The sequence below is a fragment of the Vigna angularis genome, chromosome 5, assembly GCF_016808095.1.
Source record: "Vigna angularis cultivar LongXiaoDou No.4 chromosome 5, ASM1680809v1, whole genome shotgun sequence".
Taxonomy (NCBI): Eukaryota; Viridiplantae; Streptophyta; class Magnoliopsida; order Fabales; family Fabaceae; genus Vigna; species Vigna angularis.
This window is the reverse complement of record NC_068974.1, coordinates 33,284,861-33,310,029: the sequence shown is the minus strand read 5'-3', so window position 1 is coordinate 33,310,029 and position 25,169 is coordinate 33,284,861. Positions and strand designations below refer to the sequence as shown.

The 25,169-nt window shown below is 32.0% G+C and overlaps 2 protein-coding genes across 2 annotated transcripts; both read right to left on the bottom strand.

Annotated features, from left to right (window-relative positions):
• Positions 1 to 7,503: 7,503 nt before the first annotated feature.
• Positions 7,504 to 9,927, bottom strand: LOC108339430 (zinc transporter 8-like). Its single transcript, XM_017576561.2, has 3 exons — positions 9,905 to 9,927; positions 8,205 to 8,382; positions 7,504 to 7,814 (listed from the first exon to the last, which is right to left on the bottom strand). The coding sequence occupies exons 1-3, from the start codon at positions 9,925 to 9,927 to the stop codon at positions 7,509 to 7,511; spliced, it is 507 nt and encodes a 168-aa protein (XP_017432050.1). The 3' UTR covers positions 7,504 to 7,508.
• Positions 9,928 to 12,589: 2,662 nt separating this feature from the next.
• Positions 12,590 to 17,734, bottom strand: LOC108338919 (vacuolar protein sorting-associated protein 24 homolog 1). Its single transcript, XM_017575988.2, has 6 exons — positions 17,437 to 17,734; positions 17,272 to 17,348; positions 16,417 to 16,519; positions 13,253 to 13,374; positions 12,954 to 13,145; positions 12,590 to 12,862 (listed from the first exon to the last, which is right to left on the bottom strand). Exons 1-6 carry the CDS (start codon positions 17,546 to 17,548, stop codon positions 12,782 to 12,784), a joined length of 687 nt encoding a protein of 228 aa, XP_017431477.1. The 5' UTR covers positions 17,549 to 17,734; the 3' UTR covers positions 12,590 to 12,781.
• Positions 17,735 to 25,169: the final 7,435 nt, after the last annotated feature.

Sequence of the window (25,169 nt, the reverse complement as noted above, 5' to 3'; positions counted from 1 at the left end):
ATTTTTTCTACTATTTAGTACAATGATGAAGAATAAAAGTATTACTATATTTCTTTCTTTTTCTACTTCTTCTTCCAAGTGTAGGAAATTACCAAGGAGTTGTGAGTTTTTTTCTACCAATTGGGGCCTCCCTTCACCACCCCATGCAAATGGTCTATAGGGTTTTCATATTTTTAAAAGATATGGTCTCTTTAGAAACCACTTTTCTAAAATTTTCTAACTTCTCCATAAGGGTTCTTTCTCTATCTCTACTCGTCTGAATAAATAATCGAGATCGTATGATTGATCGTTGTGTCGAGCTCTTCAATTTGGATCGATCAATTTCTTCGTGTAAGTTGAGTTTCAATCCTTTTTCTTAATTTTTTGTTGCATGTAAGTATTTTTTCACTTGCATGTGTCTTTTTAGTCATTTATATGAGTTTTTATTGATCAATGGTTCTAATTATCATGTTTGTGTTATTCCTAAGTATATATAGGACATCCTGGAAGCTGGAAGGGATTTGAGATTCCTTAGTGCAAGTTCATCTCTTTCTTAGTTAAGGGAAGCTAATTGCATTATTTTTAAGCTATAAATACTTTAAATTTCTGATTATATGATTGTATGGTGAATTGACTGGATGATTGATCTGTTGGTACATATGATTTGTTGAAATTGGGTTTGAATGATATGTTGAAATTAGGGTATGAATGTTTGATCCTTGAATCTTGTTACTTTGGACCTAGTTTTATGGGTTTAAGAGATTTTTAATTTGGACAAGTGGTACAAGTTTTCATGTTCAAAACTATTTTAGAACTAATTTACCGAGAAAGGAATACCATTTTGATCAATTGAAGAAGTATAAGCTCCCTTAAAAACACAAAATACAAGTGTTGATAGCTAGTATAGTGTTGAAGCCTTATGTCAAAGGTATGTATCTTGATAATTGAGTCCAATGTCTATTCGTGTGAATGTATATAAAATTTGTTATATATTTATACATTCTTAGCTTACAATTGATGTAATTTAAATATTTTATAAAAGCTCCTTTTGCATATTAGTTTCTGTGTGTGTGTCTATGTGTGTGTGTGTGTGTGTGTCTGTGTCTGTGTGTGTGTGTCTGTGTGTGTGTGTGTGTCTGTGTGTGTGTTTGTGTGTGTCTGTGTTTGTGTGTGTCTGTGTGTGTTTGTGTCTGTGTGTGTGTGTGTCTGTGTGTGTGTCTGTGTGTGTGTCTGTGTGTGTCTGTGTGTGTGTTTGTGTGTGTGTCTATGTCTGTGTTTGTGTGTCTGTGTCTGTGTCTGTGTCTGTGTATGTGTGTCTGTGTGTCTGTGTGTGTTTGTGTGTGTCTATGTCTGTGTTTGTGTGTCTGTGTCTGTGTGTGCGTGTGTGTGTCTGTGTGTGTTTGTGTGTGTCTGTGTGTTTATAATAGAAGAAATAAGGGCTAAGCTTAAGCTACTAAAAATGGGATGTGTTGAATATATCCTATGGGTATTGTATTTATAATAGAAGAAATAAGGGCAAAACCCAAAATACTAATTAGGAATAATAGCAAACTAACTAAAAATAAAAAATAAAGATGAGATAAATATTATATATCTAACACTCTCCCTTAAGTTAGTGCGTACAAATCGTATGTACAAAGCTTGGTACTGATATAGTTAATAAAGACTTAGTGAAAATATCTACTTTTGTACTCGAGTGACAGTAAATTGTTAATGATCTGTGAAGATGACATAGAAGACGAAATATCAAACCAGAAGACTCTCCTTGAACAACAAATCTGGGAGGTTGCTTCATATCTCTTCTTGCAATATTGACATCCAGTTGATAAAGAGTGGAACGGAGGTTGAGGAACAACTAACAAAAATTCTAGAGAATAATATTGGACAGTGGTGGACTACCACGAAACTTCAACTATGATGACTTTGACAAAGAAGGTTACCATCAATTGTGAACGACGATTTGTAGTGGGAGACAGCGACAAACTTCAGGGACTAAATTGCCATTGATAATTTATGGAGGCCTACAATGGCAGACAATGACAAATTGCAGGGACTAGATTGTCATCAGTAACGGATGATGGCCTGTAGTTGCTGACAACGATAGATTGCAGGGACTAGATTGGATCACATAGAAATAGACTACTCCTCACAGCGAATGACAAAAATGACAGCGCGCCGATGATAGACAGTGAAGGGTGGAAGATCTAACTCTTCAAAAGAATGGTCTCCTTTATTCGTTAAAGCACTTAGAAATAGACTACCCCTCACGGGATAGGATGATGAACCGCAGTAGAGGACAATGGACAATAGTAAAAAAAACTCTATAGAGAACTACAAAATTCTTAGAACAGTCGTTGACTGCACAATGGTCGTCTGGTCAAGACGATCAAAACCATATGGTCTCTAGTCGAAATTGGAACTTCAACCACTTCCTAAGAACATGATGTTACAAAATTAATTTTAAGTTACATAAGAATCATAGTTACATCTTTTTTGGAAAAATTTAATTATTTTGTATATTTCATTTAATAAATTAGTATGTGTATTGTTCTTTTATATGATAATACTATATTAATATTTTTTTATATGGGTATATGTTATGTGTTTTAAAAGAGTATTAATGTTTTTTAGAAATGTATTTATATTTTTCTTAAACGCACATGAAATTTTTAATATATATAATTTGTTATATTTCATCCTTATACTATATTTTTCACTTACTTCTTCGTGTACTGGAATAATACAGATACTTTGTTGTATTGTTTATAAATATAGCTTAAAGAATCATTTTGAATAAATAAGTTTGAATAAACAGCTTGATGCACTATCTCCCTTCAACCCTTTGAGCGAAATGTGGCAAAAGGAAAAAGAATTCATGGACCGACCCCATCGTCTCCACCCCGTAGGAACTACGAGATCACCCCAAGGACGCCTTCGGCATCCAGGGGTCGCGGACCGACCATAGAACCCTGTTCAAAAAGTGGAACGCATTAGCTATCCGCTCTCAGGTTGGACAGTAAGGGTCGGAGAAGGGCAATCACTCATTCTTAAAAACCAGTATTCTTAAGAGCAAAGAGTCGGGCGAAAAAAAAGAGGACGGGGGAAGCTCTCCGTTCCCGGTTCTCCTGTAGCTGGATCCTCCGGAACCACAAGAATCCTTAGTTAGAATGAGATTCCAACTCAGCACCTTTTGATATTTTGAGAAGATCATATTTTACTTGTTTCATTTTTAAATAATTGAAACTAAATTAAATTCAAATTTAGTCCAAACTATCTAAGATTGAAATTGTCTATAACAATACATATATGAACCAAGAAATCATAGATAAAGCATGTCAAAGCAAAATAATATAAATATACATTTTAGTTAATTAAATCAAGGCTTGCATTTAGTATCTTTTTTACATCTCCAAGTCTAGTGTTTGATATATTACCAAAGGTCAATTTGAAAAGTTGTAATGGCCAACATTTCTCTATTAGTTCTTTGTCTCGCCAACGAAGTTTATCTGTTCTAGTATCAGTTAGTTTCAAAGACATCTTTGTTGCTTCCTCTGCAAATACCTTAATCTTAACTTTTCATGGGATATGTGTCCAAAGCAGTCTTTGTTTTACGTAGATCTTGTTTCAAAGTAGCCACCTCCTGGAACAATGATATATTATTAAAAGACAAAAAGATAGAGTAATTATAAACTAATTTAGTGTCAAACCTAGCATTTAAAAAATATATATAAATGCTCTCAAATGTCACTATTGGTAAGGCATGCTCTTCTAAAACATTTTCCCTAGAATCTTTATCATTTTGTCACGCTCTTCGATTTTTAGCTTTCAACTTCTAACTCAGGAAGAATATGAATTCCAACATATATAAATTGCAGCAATAAGCTACATTTATCTAAAAGAGGAAAAAGACGAGCCACAAGAAAAATTCCAGCGGCTACCATAGTAGCAGCATGTATAAGGGCAGAAATTGGAGTAGGCCCCTCCATAGCATCGGGTAGCCATACATGAAGAGGAAATTGGGCAGATTTTGCAACTGAGCCAGAAAATAGCAAGAGAGCAAACAGAGTAACAAAAAAAAGATTCATTTCATTTTTAGAAATCAAATTATTTATAATTTGAAACAAATGTCGAAATTCCAAACTACTCGTTATCCAATAAAGACCTAAAATTCCCAATAATAAACCAAAATCCCCTACACGATTTGTTACAAATGCTTTTTGACAAGCATTTGCCGCAATAGGGCGAGTGAACCAAAAGCCTAGCCTAAAATCAATATAAATCCAAGAAAAATAAAAATTACTTGTTTTGTATGAAGCACAATAATAAATTATATAGGAGGCAACATATATTCACTAACTTTTTCATGCAAATAATGCAATATCAAGATGTAGACTTTAAGTCTAATTCAATCCCATAAAATCAGGTTGTAAGGTGAGGTTTGTACTCACTTATATATTATAAATTGACCTTATCTCTAGTCGATGTGGGACTTCCAACAATCTCAGTAGATATGGTAAAAATAGGATTACAAAAGTCTTAGTAAATGTACGAACGGTTGGAAATGGAAGTGTGAGTCCAAGTTCCACATTAGATAAAAATGAGAAAGTAGAACAGGTGAAAGACTCATTAATTCATTGCTTTAAAGTTTTTGGTAGAGAGTGGTGTTAATCCCTTATATGATTGGACTCCAATTTCATTGGTGTTTGTAGTAAACCTCCTTCTCGGTAGATCCAACAGTAGCATCAGAATCGATGGTTTATCTTGGTAACCGACTCAAATAAGTACAATAAACATGTAATCAATGATTATACCACCATACAAATCCTAGTAAAAGTTTTGTAAGCACTAATTGTATTATTAGGAAGAAAAACACATTTGCTTTTGAATGAATACAACACTAAAAAGTCTAAGTAAAGGCAAAAATGTAAATACGTTACAAAAACATTGTTGAAAATAATTATATTAAATTTTTTTTACTGACAAATTCAAAAAGATGCAAGAAACATAATTTACATTCAAATATGATTAATTTTATACTCTTGCTTTTTGTTCGATCTTACTAAAACTTAAAATTAAAAAAAAAACAAAAAAAATAATCAAAATAAAAACAAGCGTTAAAGAATTAATTATGTTTTTGTCTCTGAATTATAACACAATTTAATGTTTGGGTTTAATCCTTAATCATTAAAGGTGTTACTTTTTATTTACGTAATAAAGAATGCCATGTTACTAGTTCGTTTTCTTATATGGATATTTTTATTTATTTTTAAATTTTTACTTTTTTTTTCTTTCTCATCATCTCTGGCCACCTCTATCATGGCCAAGGTGTTCCACCTCCTCTTCCTTCTTGTTCATATTGAACATAAGACTTTTTTTTCCTCCTCCCACCACATATACTCTCATCTCTGCTGAACTTGAAACGTCATATTTGTCTTTTATTTTTATATGTATATAGGCAAATTTGAAAAAAAAAATTATGAATCTAGACAAAATTTTGAAATTACGAATTTAGGCAAGCTGTGGGGTCCATATGACTTCAAATGAAGAATTCATGTCCCCCTGCATTACTTCACCTGACACATGAATCAGAAGTGAAGTTGTACACCCCTACATAATCGATTATTAGTCCTTGTAATAAAACAAATAGTATTTTTGGTTTTGTGAGCTATGTTTGTTAATTATTAGTAATTATTAAAGTTTTCATTCAAATTGTTACCATTTAAATTAACATTTCTATTATTACATTGTTACCATTTAAATTAACATTACTAGAGTTTTTAAATGGTTAATTATATACAAATTAATATTTCTATTATTATATTTAAATAGAAACTGTAATAATTACTAATTATATATAAATAAACATTTCTATTATTATATTTAAATGGAAATTATAATAATTGTTAATTATATACAAATAAACATTTCTATTATTACATTTAAATAGAGATTACAATAATTACTAATTATATACAAATTAACATTTCTATTATTACATTTAAATTGAAATTGTAATAGTTACTAATTATATACAAATTAACATTTTATCATTACATTTAAATTTAAATTTAAATTAAATAAGTATATATTTTTCAAACCAAACATATCCATATAAAATTTTCTATACTTTTACTTCAATATAAGAAAAAATAATTAACCTTGTGGAGAAAACCAATTTAAACCAAATTCTATATTAAACAATTAATTAATTTCCTTTTATATGTAAGAATTTTATAGAAAGTTATAATCATAAGTGGTGAGTCATGAGTTAACACGTATTGATTTGACATGGTTTTAGGAGTTTGAAATGAAAAATCAAGTTTTGAATGCAAAATACCACTACCAATGTGATGTCCACGGTGGCAGCTGCGTTTGACCCGATCGAGGGAAATGATGACCAATTTTTTGAGAGGTGTCTTGAAAACGAGGGTGAGAATAATTTCGTTGAAAATTGCATGGGTGATGCCTCCTTGGACCAACACAGACCCCATTGAATTCACGTCCTTTCTCTCTTCATCTCTTTCATACTCTTTTATTCTCTTCGTCTCATTAGACCAACACAGACCCTCATTGGATCCACGTCCTTTCTCTCTTTGTCTCTTTTATTCCTAATTCTAGTCCCTTCTACGAGTGATCCAAGGTGATTCGAACAAGAGGTTGTAACTACTCTACAATGCGATTTTCAGCCAAATGTTACGTACAGAATCTATATGTAACATTATCTATATGTATGTAACATTATCTATGATGATTTTATATACGGATTTTTTTGGTATGTAATCAGTACGTAACACTACATACATATAAATTTTGATAGTAGCTAACAATGATTTTCTTGTAATTACTATTATAGTTTTTTGTTCTCTTATTTATTTATTTGCTTCTATTTTATTTGTTTGCGATGTTTCAGCATGAGTTTAGCAAAATATTTGTATGTATTAGTACAATTTTAGGTTACTATTTATTGTACATACTTAATTTTTGTGCGTCACTTTTGTATTTTAAAGATATACATGATCAATGCATATTAGACAATTTAATAATTTTTCTAGCTCTGATTAAGAAACTTAATAGTAAGATTTATACTATTAATTTCTACATGTGTATCACAGGTCCAAACTCTTAGAGGGACATTAGTTAACTTAATAGTAGGAGGTTTTTATATACAATGTAAAAACGTCATACACAATGTAAATAAAAGTAGATAAAGTACACAAAAATGTTAAATATAAGCCACAAAATGATGTATTATAATTTGTTGTACATAACATCCAATGGGGTTGGAGAAAATTAGAATCAATAAGATTTTCCTGATCTTTCCCCAATGAAAAAAAGTAGAAGAATAAAACACTTAACTTTTTTTTGTCTTTAATCTCCTCAAGTACTACCTCCATGATTGTAATGAGGAAAGTTTATTCATCTATCTCTTTAACTAGAAAAGAAAGAAAATTGAAAAAAAGATCTTCTAAATTTGATTATGTACTTAGAGGAGAGTACTTGAAAACACTTAGTTCTATGTTAAATATTTCTTAAGTCCATTTAGCGATGAGAGACATCAAACCAGCTCCCAGCAAAAGAGAAACATTGGCTCCAAAACAGAGTATGCTACTTTGTTGCATTCTTGGACTCATGAAATCATTGGCAAGAAGATCAACCAGAGCCATGTAAATTAAAATCCCTGCTGAAGGTGCATTAAAAACTCCTTCCACAATAAGAGCAGTTGGACTGTTTTCATTATAAACACTTGAAATTCCTATGCCAATACCAACCCAGATTGGAATAGTCAATGCAAAGAACAATCCCATCACTGTGACAGATACTCTCTTGAAGTTTGCCTACAATAATAGATATAATTTATATTCTTTTCACTCTTTAAGAATAAAAATTACCTATAAAAATTACTCAATTTTTTATGCCACACTTAAACATTTACAAAGTCAGATATGATCACACATTGAACATGTAAATAACGAGTGACCCTTATAAGCCATTAATTAATCTAATTAAAAAAGTGAGTTAGAAAGCAACCCTGATATAATATTAGAAGAAAGAACAGAACACAGATAAAAAATCCTTGTTACATACCAACACAACACACATGGTCCCACACACAAAGATCTCATTTATATATTCTTTTGTTCAGATTAAATCAATCTGCATACCAACACAGACACAAATCATTTCACACAAAGCATCAATCAACCAGATTCATTTTGATACATTACCTGAGATATACAGCTTCCAAGTCCCATGCCTTCAAAGAATTGATGAAAAGTCAACGCAGCTACTAGTGGTCTTATCGTGTCAGGATTATCTGAAGCTCCCAATGAAATTCTAATAATAACAGAGTGAACAATAATTCCCAACTCCAACACTTGTGTAACAGGTTCAAAACCCTCAATTCTAAAACATTATCAAAACAAATGAAAATAACGGTGAATGAAACTTATATATGCTGAAAATAAATAAATAAGAGGAAAAAAAACTATAATAATAACTAAAAGAAAAATCATTCTTTAGCTAGGTATGTAACACTACATACATATAGATTTTGATAGTAGGTAAGAATGATTTTTATTGTACTTACTATTATAGTTTGTTGTTTTTTTATTTATTTATTTGCTTCTATTTTATTTGTTTGCGATGTTTCAGCATGAGTTTAGCAAAATATTTGTAGGTATTAGTACAATTTTAGGTTACTATTTATTATACATATTTAATTTTTGTACGTTACTTTTGTATTTTAAACATATACATGATCAATGTATATTAAACAATTTAATAATTTTTCTAGAAATAGTAGATTTACACTATTAATTTCTACATGTGTATCCTTAAATGAGTTTATCATTTATAAGTTTCAAGAGGGCGTGAGAATGATAGGAGGCTGAACATAAGCTTCAAGACGACGTGAGAATGATAGGAGGTTGAACGAGGAGATTAGTAAACAAAATTTTAGCATCATGATTTGGTTTTTTTATGAGTGGTTTATTTGTTATTATCTTGTGTAATGACTTTTTCTGAATTTTGAATTAGAAGACCGATTATGACTTTACGTAGCCGTTTGTTTCAGTTAGTGGTGGAAAGTATAGAATCCACTTAGCAGTTTGTTTCAGTGATGGAAAGTATGGAATCCACTTTTAACAATTTAAGAGGCTTGAAGCATAGTATCACAGTTCTTGCAGAATGTGGCATAACTATGATACCTAACTTTTATCTTCTTGAACATTTTTCTTTTTTCTTAATGAGATTATTTATTTGCTTCTATTTTATTTTGTTTGGACGTCCTTCTCTTTTAGCATTTGGGATAATATTTGTCTTTATTAGCACACTATTTATTGTACAAAAGTTGTTGAGCCACTTATAGATATTTTATAAATGAACAATATTAATTAACAAACATTAATTTTATCTTTTATTTGTATTTTTTTAATATTTTCATGCAGAAATTAGTTTGAAAAAACTAAAAGAGTTTAAATGAAAAATTAAAAAAAAACAAAACAAAAAAAATTCTCAAGAAATGAAAAACCAAACATTTTCTTTGTAAATTTCTTAACAAGTATACATTTTTCAAACCAAACATATCCGTATAAAATTTTCTATTTTTACTTCAATATAAAAAACAATTTAAATCAAATTCTATTAAACAATTAATTAATTTCTTGGTAAGATTTTTATAGAAAGTTATAATTATAAGTGGTCACTTATGTGTTAACACATATTGATTTAACATGATTTTGGGAGTTTGAAATGAAAAATCAAGTTTTGAAGGCAGAAAACTGCCACCAATGTGGTGTCCGCGGTGGACATCATGACAGACCATTCCCGCGTTTGACCCGATCGAGACAAATGATGACAAGCTTTCTGAGAGGGTCTTGAAAACGAGGGTGAGAATGCATTTCACTGAAAATCGCATGGGTGATACCTCATTGGACCAACATAGACCATCATTGAATCCACGCCCTTTTTCTCTTAATCTCTTTCATACTCTTCTATTCTCTTCACATCATTGGACTAACATAGAATCCACCCCTTTTCTCTCTTTATCTCTTTCATACTCTCTTTTTTTTAACAAACATAATATCTCCACACTGAGGACAGTGTTTATTTCAAAATTGGAAAGTATTTGTATTTTGTGCATGAGGTTTCATTTATATTTTGTTGTAACTATGGCACTAACTGTAGATTGACGGAGAATTGTTTTGGTAAAGGATGACTAATTTGATTAAGGGAGAGATTTCAAAATTTGAATGGTTTAGCTCATTTTTGAAGTCATGCCCTTGTTACATTAACATTGGTCTTTCATCAATTTTAGGTTGAACAACCATCCAGGTAAGTTTTGAGCCTAACTCCTTCTTGTGTGAACCACTCATGACATTGTACTTTTTAAAACTTAATTGGTTTCTCTTTAACACTAGTTAAGTACATACAATAGTATAGATGATTTAGGCCTCATTGTTTTAACTACTTAGCTAACTGAGCCTACCTTACATGAAAATATCCTTTGATTCCATTTGAACCTTAGTCTTTTCTTGATTTTATCACCCAACATAAGCCATTAACCAAAACAAACATAAAAAACTTGACTTAGGAATTACAAACATAAAAAACTTGACTTAGGAATTGAAGAGCTAGTAACCAATGCATAAGTAAAAAAAAGAGAGTCTAGTTTACAAGCAAGGATCGAGCATGAAAATTTTGGATATAATTTGATTAAAAAAGTCTTAGTAAAAAAGACTTATTTAAGTGTGTTCATTAATAACACATCTTTCTTTTCTAAGAATGTACTTGTGCATAATCTATCATATTGAGCTCGGAAAAAAATACACAAGTCATGAATCGTTCTTCATTCCACTAAATGTCTTAGCCTCAGTACCCTCTATCCTACCCTTATCCCTAGACTTGTTAAAAACCAAAAAAAAGTCTTATTAATCTACTAAAGTATGTGTTCTAATGGAGGGAAATTAGAATGATTTCAAACTTATGATAAAGGCTTTTGTCATGAAGTGACGATGAGTGAAATTTTTAGCCTAAACATTAAAAAGGTTTAAGTGAAACACTGGACATGTGAGGAAGTACTCTTAAGTTTATTAAATCTATGATATGTACTTGACCATGGTGATACTTCTCTTAATATATGACATTCCCTTTTTGGTTAACATTTTCAAAGTTAAGTCTACGTGCATTTAATTTTTCTGATTTCAATAAATTTTTAACTTAATTTAAGTTTATATTTATTTTGTCATTTTTTTAGGTATTCATTTAAATAATTTTAGACATCTATTTATGGTTCTTGGTTTCAATTTAATTGAACATTTAGAACTTATATTTCCATTCTTTTTTGGTTTCTTTCAATTTCTCATAATAATAATTATTTTATTTCAATTTATTTATCACTCTTTTGTTTTATAATTATTTTAAAAAAAATTCTAGTTAATTAATTTTCATTAATTTGTTCTAATTTATTTTATCACTATTTTGTTTCATAATCATTAGTAATTAGTAATTATTAATCCATTGTCAAAAAGCCTCCTTTCTTTATTGTTTATTGTTTTTTTAGACAAAATGATGTTTAGTAATAAATACATTCCTATCTTTGTTTTATTGTGAGAACACGGGTTAGTTATATTATATTTAGTTTAGTTAACTTATTAAATTTTGATCAATATTTTGTGAGAACAAATTGTTGTTTTTATTCATCTATTATAAAATCAGAATAAGTTTCTATCTAAAAATTCATATAAAAAAACATCTTTATACTTTTAAAATGCCTGAAATACATCTTTCATTTTGGACGGCATTAAGTTGACATGTCTTCATAATCAATTACAATCTATTTAAAATCGATTACTAACCGAATATAATCGATTACTAAAAGTAAGATATGTAAAAAATAGTATTTGATACTTTGAAATGGTAATTGATTATTAACCATCGATTATCAATTATCAACAAGGATAGATAATTAACAAGGTTTAAACGATTACCACCATGTGTGAACTTAAATATGGCCACATTATCTTCTTTGTTATAGAAATCATAAAAAACTTAACAGCATCTAAAATAAAAGATGTATTCCACAAATTTTTAAAATATAAGAATATTGTTTATATAAACTTTCAAAGAAGAACGAATTTCAACTTCATATTAAAATATGGAAACAAAGAACATACTGAACCCTACAAAGAATATTGTTTAAATTATTCACCACATTCTTGTCCATTTCACATTCAATGACAATATTGTCAATTTATAACAACTTCACTTGGCACATAAATTGTCTCATAATCACATGTAATATGTGCATTCTTACTTAAGGAAACAATATACTAAAATAAAATAAAGGAAACATATTTAGGTTAGTCCCCCTTTATTTCTTAGAGATTGTCGACAATATATTTATTTTGTATCCCATTTGCATTGCATGCAAATAAACTGTAATACAATATCGATTGATTTAAATGGCAGATACCCAAAACCTTCAGAATTTCAAGAATTATTCAAAAGTGCAATAAACTGCTGATTAATTTTACTAATTTTATTTAACTAAGTTTTGCTTGGAGCCAAATAATGCATGAAGTTACTTTAAATCTTGTCACAGGAAGAAAAAAAATAACTACAGCTCGAGACATTTTCAAGAACTTCGTGTAATTACATACGAACCTCCCTTCACAATACTATATTAGCCATTATAATTATCAATTGTCTGTTTCAACAAATAAGATACAAACCTGTCAACATCTCAATCTCCCTTATAACACACCAGAGTACAAGGTAGAGGGTGCGAGATTATAATACTTGCTTATGATCTAACTTTAGCAAGTCGGGCCCTAATTTCTTCCATTTCTTCCTCATCATCAACACCCTCTGCTATAGCCTCTTCCTGCAAATAATAATGAATTCCATGATTGGTGTTATGTGTAAGGCAAGAAAGAGTCATGTTGATAAAGAAAATTAGCTACAACTGAACATACCTCTGAGGCTCCAACACTTTGACCAGGTTGTTTCACCCTTTCTTTCCTCACAGCTTCAGGAAGTTGTGCAGCTGTCTCACCAGCTATTGCAGTCAACACTTTATCGACTTCTTCTTCTATCTCATCTTCTATATCCTCGGAATCTAGTGCTGTGTCCACAGCATCATTTACTATCTCCTCGATAACTCCTGCCTGATAGAGACAACACTACTCATAAATACATATGCGACAACTATCTTCTCTAACCAAGATTGAAAGTGATATTCTTCCACACCACTAAAAGGATTTTGTAGGTATACCTTAGTCATTTCTTTGCTGAACTCTTGCATTGTCACAGCCATTTCGGGAGCCTTCATGAGATTATTGACCAGCTTCATAACCTCAGCACTTTTTGACAGATGCCCCACGGTACGAGCAATTGCTGCATAAACAACCAAAAATCATGAATTTCCAAAGAACAAAATTCTAATGACACAAACCCGTCATGATGACTAGTTGCATAAGAGTTCACAGCTAAAACAGTAATTGATTAATTTATATATTACATATAAGTATATTTATAATAAACAGGTACATGAGAGTATTACAAGTATACGATATGTCACATTAGTCACCACATCAAGCCAAATCGAAAAAAAATCTCACCGAAGAAGGCTGACTATATACAAATCATCCTCTAGCCCATAACAAACATTCCCTCTGTCTTGGTTTTAAAGGGCCCTCTCAGCTTACAAATTGGGTACAACAATTTCCTCCCCGTACTGAACCATAAAGATTCACCACAAGGCGGTGAGTTACAATGGAGTTTATTCTTTTAATATCTTATTTTGATTTTCGTATGAATTTAATTTTACAAATTTTATTTAGTATTTTAGATTAATAAAATTTAATGTAGTTGTAGAATTTGAGTCCAATATATCAAGAAGGAAAGTCCTCGATGATAATTGCCACCCAAACTATGTTATGCATATAAAATAGCCTCTTATTTGTAAAACAGTATACAACAAAGCTTGTCATATCACTCCAATGATTTTCTTAAGTTTCCTTGAATCAAAATGGTCTATCTATATACAAGATTTACAACATCACATTACGGTATCATTCCATCCATGTAGCCAACAACTCCAGTGGGTAGAAGTTATATTTAAGTTTTTTTACTCCTTGTAGATTATGGAGTTTCGACCTCAGGTTACAAAGGTAGTAAAAAATGGAGATCTTACCTAAGGATCAGCAAAGACAGAGAATGAAACAGAAAATATGACAGATTGTAAGATCCTATTTAAAAACATGAAACTAAATTCATATCGTATAACAATAATCACCTTAAAATTACAAACTAACACTCACAGAGTGCGAGGTGGGAAGGATAGAAATAGGTGAGAAATAGGGTTGATGGAAATAGAGAGAAGAAAAATACAGTAAAAACCCCTTTGCTAGATTAGGGTTTTTTATCGCTTTCAGTTTTCAGTTAGTGGGTTGTAACAAATCTAGTAATTTTGGGTTATAAAAACCCTATCCTTGATGATAAAAGATAAGCAGAAATATTCAGATAAGTTGTGTGAGAAGTTTGGCAGTGTTACCTGGGTTCCGGTAATATAGCTGTGAGTGTGCGTCAGTGCATTGCTTTAAGGAATTGTGGAGGTGGAGAAATTTGTGGAGTAGGTAGCAGTTACATGAACAGGTTTGGCACTGGAAGAGGTGGAAAAGGTTGATAGCAGGGGACAGAGTATCTGTCTGTGGTTGCGGAAGAAGGAGAAAAGTTATTAAAAATTGGTATAAGCCGGGAAGGATGGTTACTAACAAGGAGTTAGAAAGCAGAGTAGATATTATCAAAAAGACCTTGTCAGATATGTCAGCAACTCAAGATATTATTCAGCAAAAATTAACAATGTTACAGCAGTCCATTGAAAATCTAGAATCTTATTTAGCTCTGTTGAATTTGGGTCATCAAGAACCATCTACATAAAGTATCCAAGAATCTTCATATGTTTCTGCTTCAATTCTTGGACGTGCAGAGCTTCAATTCTTGGACGTGCAGAGCTTCAATTTCCATCTTTTGATGGAATCAATTAGAGGAAGTGGAGGGCTAAGGCTGAACAATTCTTTGAATTGGAATCTACTCTGGTGGCTCAACGAGGAAAATTGTTGCTGCTGTCCATGGATGGAAAAGCTCTCTTGGCAACGACATTACATACATCAACCTGATTTCAAGAATAAGTCTTGGCAACAAATTTTACAGGATATGGCATGCCAATTTGATGATAGTGTGTGTGATGAACCAATAGTGGAGTTATCAAGATTAAAACAAGGATAATTGGACAAGTATTTGGAGGTTTTTGATTCTCTATTGGCTCAGGTGATTGTGTCTGAATCCATGGCCTTGAGTTTCTTTTTGTCCAGATTAAAGATTGACTTAGAGGAAATTGTCCGCATTCGTATGCCTCGACCTTTGCAAGAAGCGGTGCATTTGAGCAGACTTCAATTGGATATTTTAAAGGATTTAGAGAAGAAAATGCTGCAAGGTAGGGTGATAAGTTCCAATACTCAAACCACATGTGTAAGCACAGGGTTGGCACCATGTAATTCTTATCATACATCTTCTATCACCAGTTTGAATTTTGTTTTAGCTAATATGGATACTAAAGGTAAAAATTCATCTTCTATATCTCGCAAAGATGTTAGTGACAGAATTGCTAAAGGTTTATGTAGATTTTGTGGTGAGCAATGGGATAAAAACCATAGGTTGAAATGTAAAGTTTGGGGTAAACTCAATGATATCTTCTCTGTTAACGAAGCAATTGAGTTCAGAAATAGGTTGAGCAACAGATTATGAAACTGATCAAATTTTTATTAATCATATCATTGATTTGATTAAAGAAGTAGATGATCGGAATTCACATAATGTTGTGCAGGGAATCACATGATACCCAAGAGTTTTGAGCAGCCACAGAAGTTTTGATTCAATGGACCGAAACAAATATAGAAGATGCAGTATGGCGTGAACTTCACCAAATGCAACAGCAGTTTCCAAATTTTGATTTGTCTTCTTAGATCAGGTCCTAAGGACAAGACCTAGGTTGATGGAGGGTAAATTGTGCACACTGGATTAACATCCCGGTACCTCCAAAGAACAACCCACAAGGCAAAACCAAAAACCATCAGCATTTTGCACACTAGATTAACATCCCGGTACCTCTCTCCTCTCTATCCAAGAAAACTAAAGACAGAAGCAACAAATGTCAGGTGATCATTTCCCTCAACCAAAAATTCAATCATTAATAAAATCAACTATGTTGACAAATTTATCCATACCATTCAGTTACAAGAGAGATAAAAGAAAATTACTACAGTTAAGGATCAATTATCAAAAACCTGGAATCAAACACAAGTAACTAACTTAGACAGTCCTTATCTGTTACAAGGCAAAATTAAGTTAAGGCTAATAAAACATGGAGAAACCTACCAACGCTCTCTCCAAGGTGCATCGATATAGAATTCATTTGTGCTTTATTTTCATAGAGACGGTTAACAGTCTTCTTAGATCTCACAAGTTCCTTGGCAAGTGCCTGCAAATTTTACAAATATCACAATAAGGAGAATTTTTTCTCAAAATACTAACCATATCCTTTGAACCTTAAAATCTCAAATGATAACATATAGATGCCTAGAAGGCCACAAACAAATGCATCCCAAAAATCCTTTCACTATTAGTTTACTGAATATTGTGACTGATCCTAACCAGCCCACCAACGGACACAATCCATACAAACTTTAAGCTACATAACTGCTAGTTCTTCCTCCAATGCTTGCATAATCCAATTGGTCAATCCCAAAATTCATTAGATTCAACACAAATACACACAATGTATTGTAAGGAACAAGACGATAAAAGAGGAAAGAGAAAAATAAATCACATAAGAATTTAATGTGGTTGTACAAATGCCTACATCCACCACTACACTAGAAATTACACTGGAAAGTATATTTTATTTTTGGTATATCGGCTTATATATCTAATTAGAGAAACATCTCACAGTATTAAGCAAGATGAAAATATGCAGTAAAAGATAAATTAATATCTTCCAAACCCACATTCAACCAAGAAAACCAATATCCTTCCATTCAGAATCAACTCTGCTCACAACTTACATAATCAACAAATAAATTTAAGAGGTGATATACCCACATTCCTCAATCTCTCAAACTTAGGCAAATTATTGCATGACTACCAAAAGAACTCACTGGCAGTGACAATAGGAAATCAATATCAAATAAACAAATTACAAGTCACAAAACAAAAGAACAACAAAGGCCAAACCTTTGCGGAGCCCATGTCATTCCTCTTTGCAGCTTCTCTGATCGCCTTCTGCACACTTTTTTCTTCTCTCTGTATATCTAATAGAAACCCATAAACATAAAATCAAGCAAACCAAAAAAATCATAAAATAAAAATGGTTAGGGTTTAAGAAAGAGAAAGGAATACCGCGAATTTGGCGCTCGATGTTGCGACACTCCTGACGAAGCCTGCGCTGCCAATCCCTCAATAGTTGTTGCGGATTTGGCTTCGGCTTCAGAATGTTCATCACCTTCTCCATTCCCTCTGATCCCCAAATCGATAATTGATTTTCAAGAGATCGTAAGGAATTAGAGTTTGCTCACAAAAACAATTGCTTCAAATTTTGTTCTTTTGGCAAAACCTCTGAAGATTAGATCCTACTGAAATTCGATTCCACGAATAATACCCACCATCGTTCTATTTCCCCTTTCACGCGTTTAACGCAAAATATGTTGTTCTAACCATTTTAAAAAATAAAGAATAAAGAAAAAAATAAAATGTTTTAACTTTTAACATCATATGATTAATTTTTCATTTAATTTTGAAGTAGGAAAGACTTATCTTTATAGTTTGTTTGGATAACGAGTAAATTCAAAAAGAAAATAGATGAGTAGATAACAACATAATATAATTAAATTAAACATATATTTTATCTTGTTTTAACTATATATAACTAATTAATATTCATTATTTTTGAATTTGATAAAGATCAATTATATCCCATATATATTAATCAATGCAACCAACGGATACTTCATACTACGACAGTAACATTATTAGAAGTTATATAATATGCTTAATTAACTAATTTATATAACAAATTATTTTATGTGATGATATTTAATTCTTAGAAAACATTAATATCCAATAAATAAAAACTAACAAACGTCACGATCTTGTTGACAGGATAAAAAAAATGACTGAATAATTCTTTATTCGTTAATTTTCTCCACCTCTAATATAAATCATTTATTCTTAATATGTTTAATATTTAATGTTATGATTAAAAATTGAAAAACAAAAAAACATTTCTCTCTCATTTTACAACTTTTCCGTTTTAGCCTTTATCAGATCTTTTTATTTTAGAATATTTGATTACAAAAGTCCAATTTTGTGAGACAAAATAAGTAGCAATTTTCTATAAAAAAAAATTGAACAAGAGTTAACTAAAGAACTTAACTCAATCAAACAAATGATAGTTGTTAAACATTGACTACTGTTATCCAATAACATTAAACTAAGAGTAAATAGGACAAAAATTTAGCATAAAAATATATAATAAATGTTATATTAGAGTTATCATAGAGTTATCTTATTAGGATTTTGTGAGATAAAATTCTAATGGTGGTTTGATGATTCTTTTGTCTAAGAGTTAGTTGATTATTCATTTTGTACATAAATGATTTTTAAGTAATTAAGAGAGTTAGGATCTTTGTATAAATGGTATGTATTAGTATTTATGAGAGAGTGAGTATTCTTCTGAGAATACTAATTATATTTATAGGATCAACCTGAGTCATAGGTCTATGTTCCTATCATAACACAATAATAAATAGTAATGTAATGATAAATAATAACTAAGACATTAAACATATTTAGTCATAATATGTAAATATATGGTCCCAATAGACATAGGTCTAGTTGTTCTTTAATAAAAAGATTTAAAAGATTTTATTAGACTGCACTCTTTAATATGTTTGTGGATCGGATATGAATAATATTAATTATACATTAATCTTTTATTATAAAGTGATACAAATTAAATATGAAATAAAATATAATTTCATATAGTTTAATGTACAGGTAATATAATATTTGAATCAAAAGAATATTTGAATCAAAAGAATATTTTATGATTTTGGTTTGTATATAATTTTTACTATGAAATCATTAAATATAAAAAATATCAAATATTATAAAGTTGTTAAATAGAGATATTTGTGTAAATTTATTTTATAAAATTATTGTTATATTTATAATTTTATTTTTTATCTATATTTTATAAATAAATTGTATAATTTTATAATTAATGTAAAAGACGGATAAATGACGTTTTAGAATTGATAGATATTTAAAAACATTAAGACTCTGTTATTTTAATATGAAAAAGTTTTAGAATAAATAGTTTTGTTATAAGCGAGTTTCATTATTTTATTATATATAATCTCTTTAGAAATTAATTTTATAGAGTTTTTACTTTTCTCTAAGAGTTATTTTTCTATGTTCATTTGTTTAAAGATCTGAGACCACTAGAGTAATCATTGCGGCAAGTTCTTCAATTTGGACGGATCACTTTCTCCTTTCACATTTGTTGAGTTTCAGGAAATTTTTTAGTTTATTTATATTTTTTGTTGCATGTGAGTCTTCTTCCACTTGCATGCATCTTTTTTATCTTTTATATGAGTCTTTGTTGTGTGAAGAATGAAGTCCCACATTGGTGGGAACTTCTAAAGTGGTATGGCAAGGTGGTTATAAAAGAAACCCCTTGCCCCCTTTGTAACACATCCCATTCTCTCATTTCTTCTCTCCTTTCTTGAATTCTCATAATTTTGAGAAGTTCTTTAGTGAAAGAGAGAGGTGCTGTAAATTTCTTTCAGTAGTATAAAATTTCCATTTTGTCTATCATCGGTATTTTTCTCTTCTCTATTTTAGTTGTGTGTGCTTGTGCTGTATGACTGATACCCAACAGTGGTATCAGAGCTATTGGTTAGTATTCCGCCGCTATTGTCATTAGAATAGTGTTGGTAAAATTCTGAGTATGCTCTGTGGTTGCGGTTTAATCCGATCTTCCACATCAGAAAAGAGTTATTACTGGAAACATTTGGTAGTGTGAAAGTGCTGTCTGGGAAAGTTCTGGCTAGGAAAGACTTGGTACTTAAGAGTGTCCGTTTGTGACCCACCTCTCTTTCCTGGGAACTTCTTGGTGCTTTACTTCACGGTTTACCTGTACTGTTCCAGTAGATAAAACTATTCATAGTGAGAAGTGCATAAGTCGGTTCTTAAAAACCATGACAACAAAATACGAGTTAGAGAGGTTCAATGGCAACAATTTCGCGTTGTGGAAATTGAAGATGAAGGCAATTTTGAGAAAGGACAATTGCATAGCTGCAATTGAAGGAAAACCCGCAGAAATGACGGAGCAGAAGTGGAAAGAAATTGACAATAACGCCATCGCGAATTTGCACCTATCAATGGCAGATTCAGTGTTATCCAGTGTGGCGGAAAAAGAAACAGCAAGGAAGATTTGGGATGCCCTCATAAAATTATATGAGGTGAAGTCTCTCCACACAAGAATATTCGTGAAGAGGAAACTCTACACTCTCCGGATGAGTGAGTCCACAACGGTGACGGACCACATCAACCATCTGAACACTTTGTTTGCCCAACTATCAGCGGCTGATTTCAACATAGTTGAAAATGAACGCGCAGAGCTTCTACTGCAGAGTTTACCCGACTCGTATGATCAACTCATCATGAATATTACGAATAATAATATTGAAGGTAGTCTACACTTTGAGGATGTTGCCGGAGCAATTCTTGAAGAAGAATCCAGGCGAAGGAACAAAGAAGACATGCTGGAAAGTTCAAAGCAAACACAAGCTTTGGTGATGATAAGAGGAAAATCAACGAAATATGGGTCTAGTGGGAGTCAGTCCCATGATATATCTCAAAGTAAGAAGCATCTCAAATGCTACAATTGTGGTAAGAGGGGGCATGTCAAGAAAGAATGTTGGCACGAGAAGAGTGGAAGAAAGAACTCTGAGGCATCAACCTCACAAGGTTGTATGGCAAATACCTCAGAGGATGAAAATATTCTGTGAGAAAGAAGGGAGGTCTGGTAAGTCATAAAAGCTCAGAAGATCATGGCATATGCTTATGGGAGATACGTTGCAAAAGGCTAATGCAATGGTTACATCGACAAGTCAAGAAGAAGCGGTGTTGACGTGACATCGTACTTGGACAAATGTCAAAGTGAAGTTTGCAAGGCAGAACGTAATCTGTACCCGGGCTTAAACATAGATCAGGGTTTGCTAGTTTGACTACCAGAAAAGAAAACACAAGAAGACTTGGTTCATTCTGATGTAAGGGAAACACCGAAGTTATTCCTAGGAGAAGCAAAGTTTATTCCAGGAGTTTGAGTGTATTACATCAAGAGGAAGTCAAATGTGTTGTTACCAGTTCAAGGAAACTAAAGCACAAGCTTGAAACTGGGGAAAGAATTAAAGTGCTTGGATATGCTAACAATGTGAAGGGGTATTGCCTATGAGTTTCACCATTCATAAGGTTATTGTTAAGCAGGAATAAAATGATGCTCCAACCAGAAGGCTTTGAAGAACAAGAAAACTTGGTTTGTAGGTTGAACAATGGCTAGGGAGTTTCATATGAAGGACTTGGAACCGACAAACAAGATTTTAGGGATGCAAATTCACCGAGACAGAAAAAGATAGGAAGATTTGGCTTTCTCAGAAGTAAAACTTACTGAAAGTCTTGCGGCGCTTCAACATGCAAGAGTGCAAGCCAGTTTTACCCCATCTCCTATCAATCATCCTCAAGTATGAGTCCTAGCAATGAAGCGGAGAGGATGGAGAAGTCTCGAGTACCGTATGCATCAGTGGTGGACAGCCTTATAATTGCTATGATGTGTACAAGACCTAGACATTGCATAAGCAGTGGGAGTGGTTAGTAGGTTCGTAGCAGGTTTTGGTGGAGAGCAGTGAAATATTGATTGGGTGTTGCATTGCGTTTCGGAGATTCGATTCTACTGAAAGTTTAACGAGCAACATGAAGGCAAAAATGGTGTGAAGATTTGATTAGTTTCATCAAAATCTTCAAGTGGGAGATTGTGAAGAATGAAGTCCCACATTGGTGGGAACTTCTAAAGTGGTATGGCAAGGTGGTTATAAAAGAAACCCCTTGCCCCCTTTGTAACACATCCCATTCTCTCATTTCTTCTCTCCTTTCTTGAATTCTCATAATTTTGAGAAGTTCTTTAGTGAAAGAGAGAGGTGCTGTAAATTTCTTTCAGTAGTATAAAATTTCCATTTTGTCTATCATCGGTATTTTTCTCTTCTCTATTTTAGTGGTGACCAAGGCTCAGACGAGGGTAATGATCCCTATATTGAAAGTCTTCCTGGCAAGGGTTCCAGGAAAGCGAGACCCGTTAAGATGAACGGCGGTATAGAGGGCGACTCGTGGTTGAAAGGGGATGCTTCCGCTGAAGGGGGAGCTGTAGAGGGAGTGTACCAATGACTCACCCTTGAGGGGGAGATTGTTGGGAATCCACCACATTGGAGATAAATGAGAAAGTAGAGTGGTTTATAAGTGGGAAGACCCATTAACTCATTGCCTTAAGGTTTTGGGTAAAGAGTGGTGTCAATCTCTTATAAGGTTGGACTCACATCTCATTGCTCATTGACTCCCCGGTCAAAAACCTCCCCCTTGATACTCCTAACAGTGGTATCAGAGCCGATGGTTGGTGTTGGTGACCAAGGCTCAGACGAGGGTAATGATCCCTATATCGAAAGTCTTCCTGGCAAGGGTTCCAGGAAAGCGAGACCCGTTAAGATGAACGGCGGTATAGAGGGCGACTCGTGGTTGAAAGGGGATGCTTCCGCTGAAGGGGGAGCTGTAGAGGAAGTGTACCAACGACTCACCCTTGAGGGGGAGATTGTTGGGAATCCACCACATTGGAGATAAATGAGAAAGTAGAGTGGTTTATAAGTGGGAAGACCCATTAACTCATTGCCTTAAGGTTTTGGGTAAAGAGTGGTGTCAATCTCTTATAAGGTTGGACTCACATCTCATTGCTCATTGACTCCCCGGTTAAAAACCTCCCCCTTGATACTCCTAACATGTTGATCATTGATCATAACGGTATGTTCTCATTATCTATGTGATATTTCTATGTGTAAATAGAGCACCGTATGGAGCTAAAGATGTTTTAGTCATATTAGAGCTATTTGAGTCGTTGTATCAGATGAAGGAAGTTAAATTTTTACTTTGATTATATGCTTGTTTTATGGTTATTACTGATTTACATTGATAGTTGTGAAATCTTGAGTTAGAGTTTATGCTTGGTTGGTCTTGTACTGATTTTTAATTTTTGTTACATCTATGATATTGTGATAAATCATGTATGATAGAATCGAACAATGAAATTGATGTTTATGTGCATTGAATTTGTGATGTTATGGAAGAACACGTATGGAATGAAAAGATTATGTACTTGATGTTTAAGGTGGTTGATTTGAGATGTTAGACTTGAACTAGATAATATGACATTTGTTGAGCCAAGAATCATGAATCTTATGATCATAAAGACAATTAACACTAAGAATTGGCTCAAGGAATTTTAAATTACACAAATCAAGCTCAAGAGGAGAAGTTGCGTCACTAAAGTTAGAGAGCTTATTGAGTTGATGTTACTGGGTGCCACTTAGGACCGTTGGGCTCCATTAATTCGAATTAAATCTTAGGAATTTCATGGGTGCTCTCGCTAGGCATCCATGGAATTTTGCTGGCACTGGGAGCCTTATAGCTAGCGTTGGGCGAGATTCTTCTAGAGACACCTCTGTTAGAGTTTCATTGGGCAAGACTTATAGCATTAGGCGGTAATTACATTGTCATGTTTTCTTGTTTTGAATGTGATGATCAATTTGTTGATAAGTATGTGTATGTATGATAAGGTATGATGATTTTAATTAACCTTATAGGTGATATTAGTTTAGAGGATGAAGTAAAGTGTGGTTTATTGTGGAAAAAAAAATTCCATGGGGAGCTTCCATTTGTAGTGCATGCATTAATATAGAAGTTCAGGATTGGAGGTTATCCTGATACTTTACTAATCACTTAACTCATATAGAAAATAATGTTGAGGGATCGAGAGTGGCATGAAGTCTTAGTCTTGAGAACTTTTTGAAGTTTTAGTGGTCTGTATATGATTAACCTTGTGGGTGGAGGTTATCTATCACAAGTACTGGAGTCTCCCAAGATTCGATATTAATATATGTGTCCATATGATTAAGTTGAGAAAAGTCTTTGATTTTATAATTTATATTTATAAGATTAGTTGGACTACATTGTATTATGATACAATATGTTTTTATCAATACATGATGTTTCATTTGTATATTAGCTTATTCTTTTTGTTTATGTGTTGTGTTATTCTTTTTACAATGATCATTTTTTTTGACGTAAGTGTAGAGGAACCCCTTGTGACTGAGGAGTCTATTGTCTTAACGTTTAAGTGATATTAGATCATGTTAGATATAGTCTTATAATAGAATCATAGTATGATAGTTTAAGAATGTATACTAGTGATATTATTATAATCTTATCTTGTAAGACTCTGCTAATATATTATATACATCTCATTATCTGCCTTTTTGAATATTCATAATGAAATATTTTATTTTAGTAATATTATGTTTAGAATTAAAAACTATAATATGTTTTTAAAATATTTTGATAAACATTATTCCAATATACTTAAAAATCCCATATTATTTAAAAGTGAAAAATTAAAAATAATATATATATATATATATATATATATATATATATATATAATGAACTCAAATTTGTTCAATTTTTTTTTTATTTTCAGTCTAAATTATGAAGTAAACTGAAGAGAAAATAAACATAAAAATTAAAAAAACAAAATTAGCTTCAATCAATTTTCAATTTATTTTATTTTATTGTTAACAAATTCCTAGTTACATTACAGCTTACAAAATAGAAACTTACTGGCTTGTTGTTTTTTTAAAATTTATTTCGCAAATAAATTATCTTAATACAGCAATTAACATGTAGATAATATTATTAAACTTTTATTATGGTGTACATATTACGTATATCAGCATTGGATATTCAACGTCACT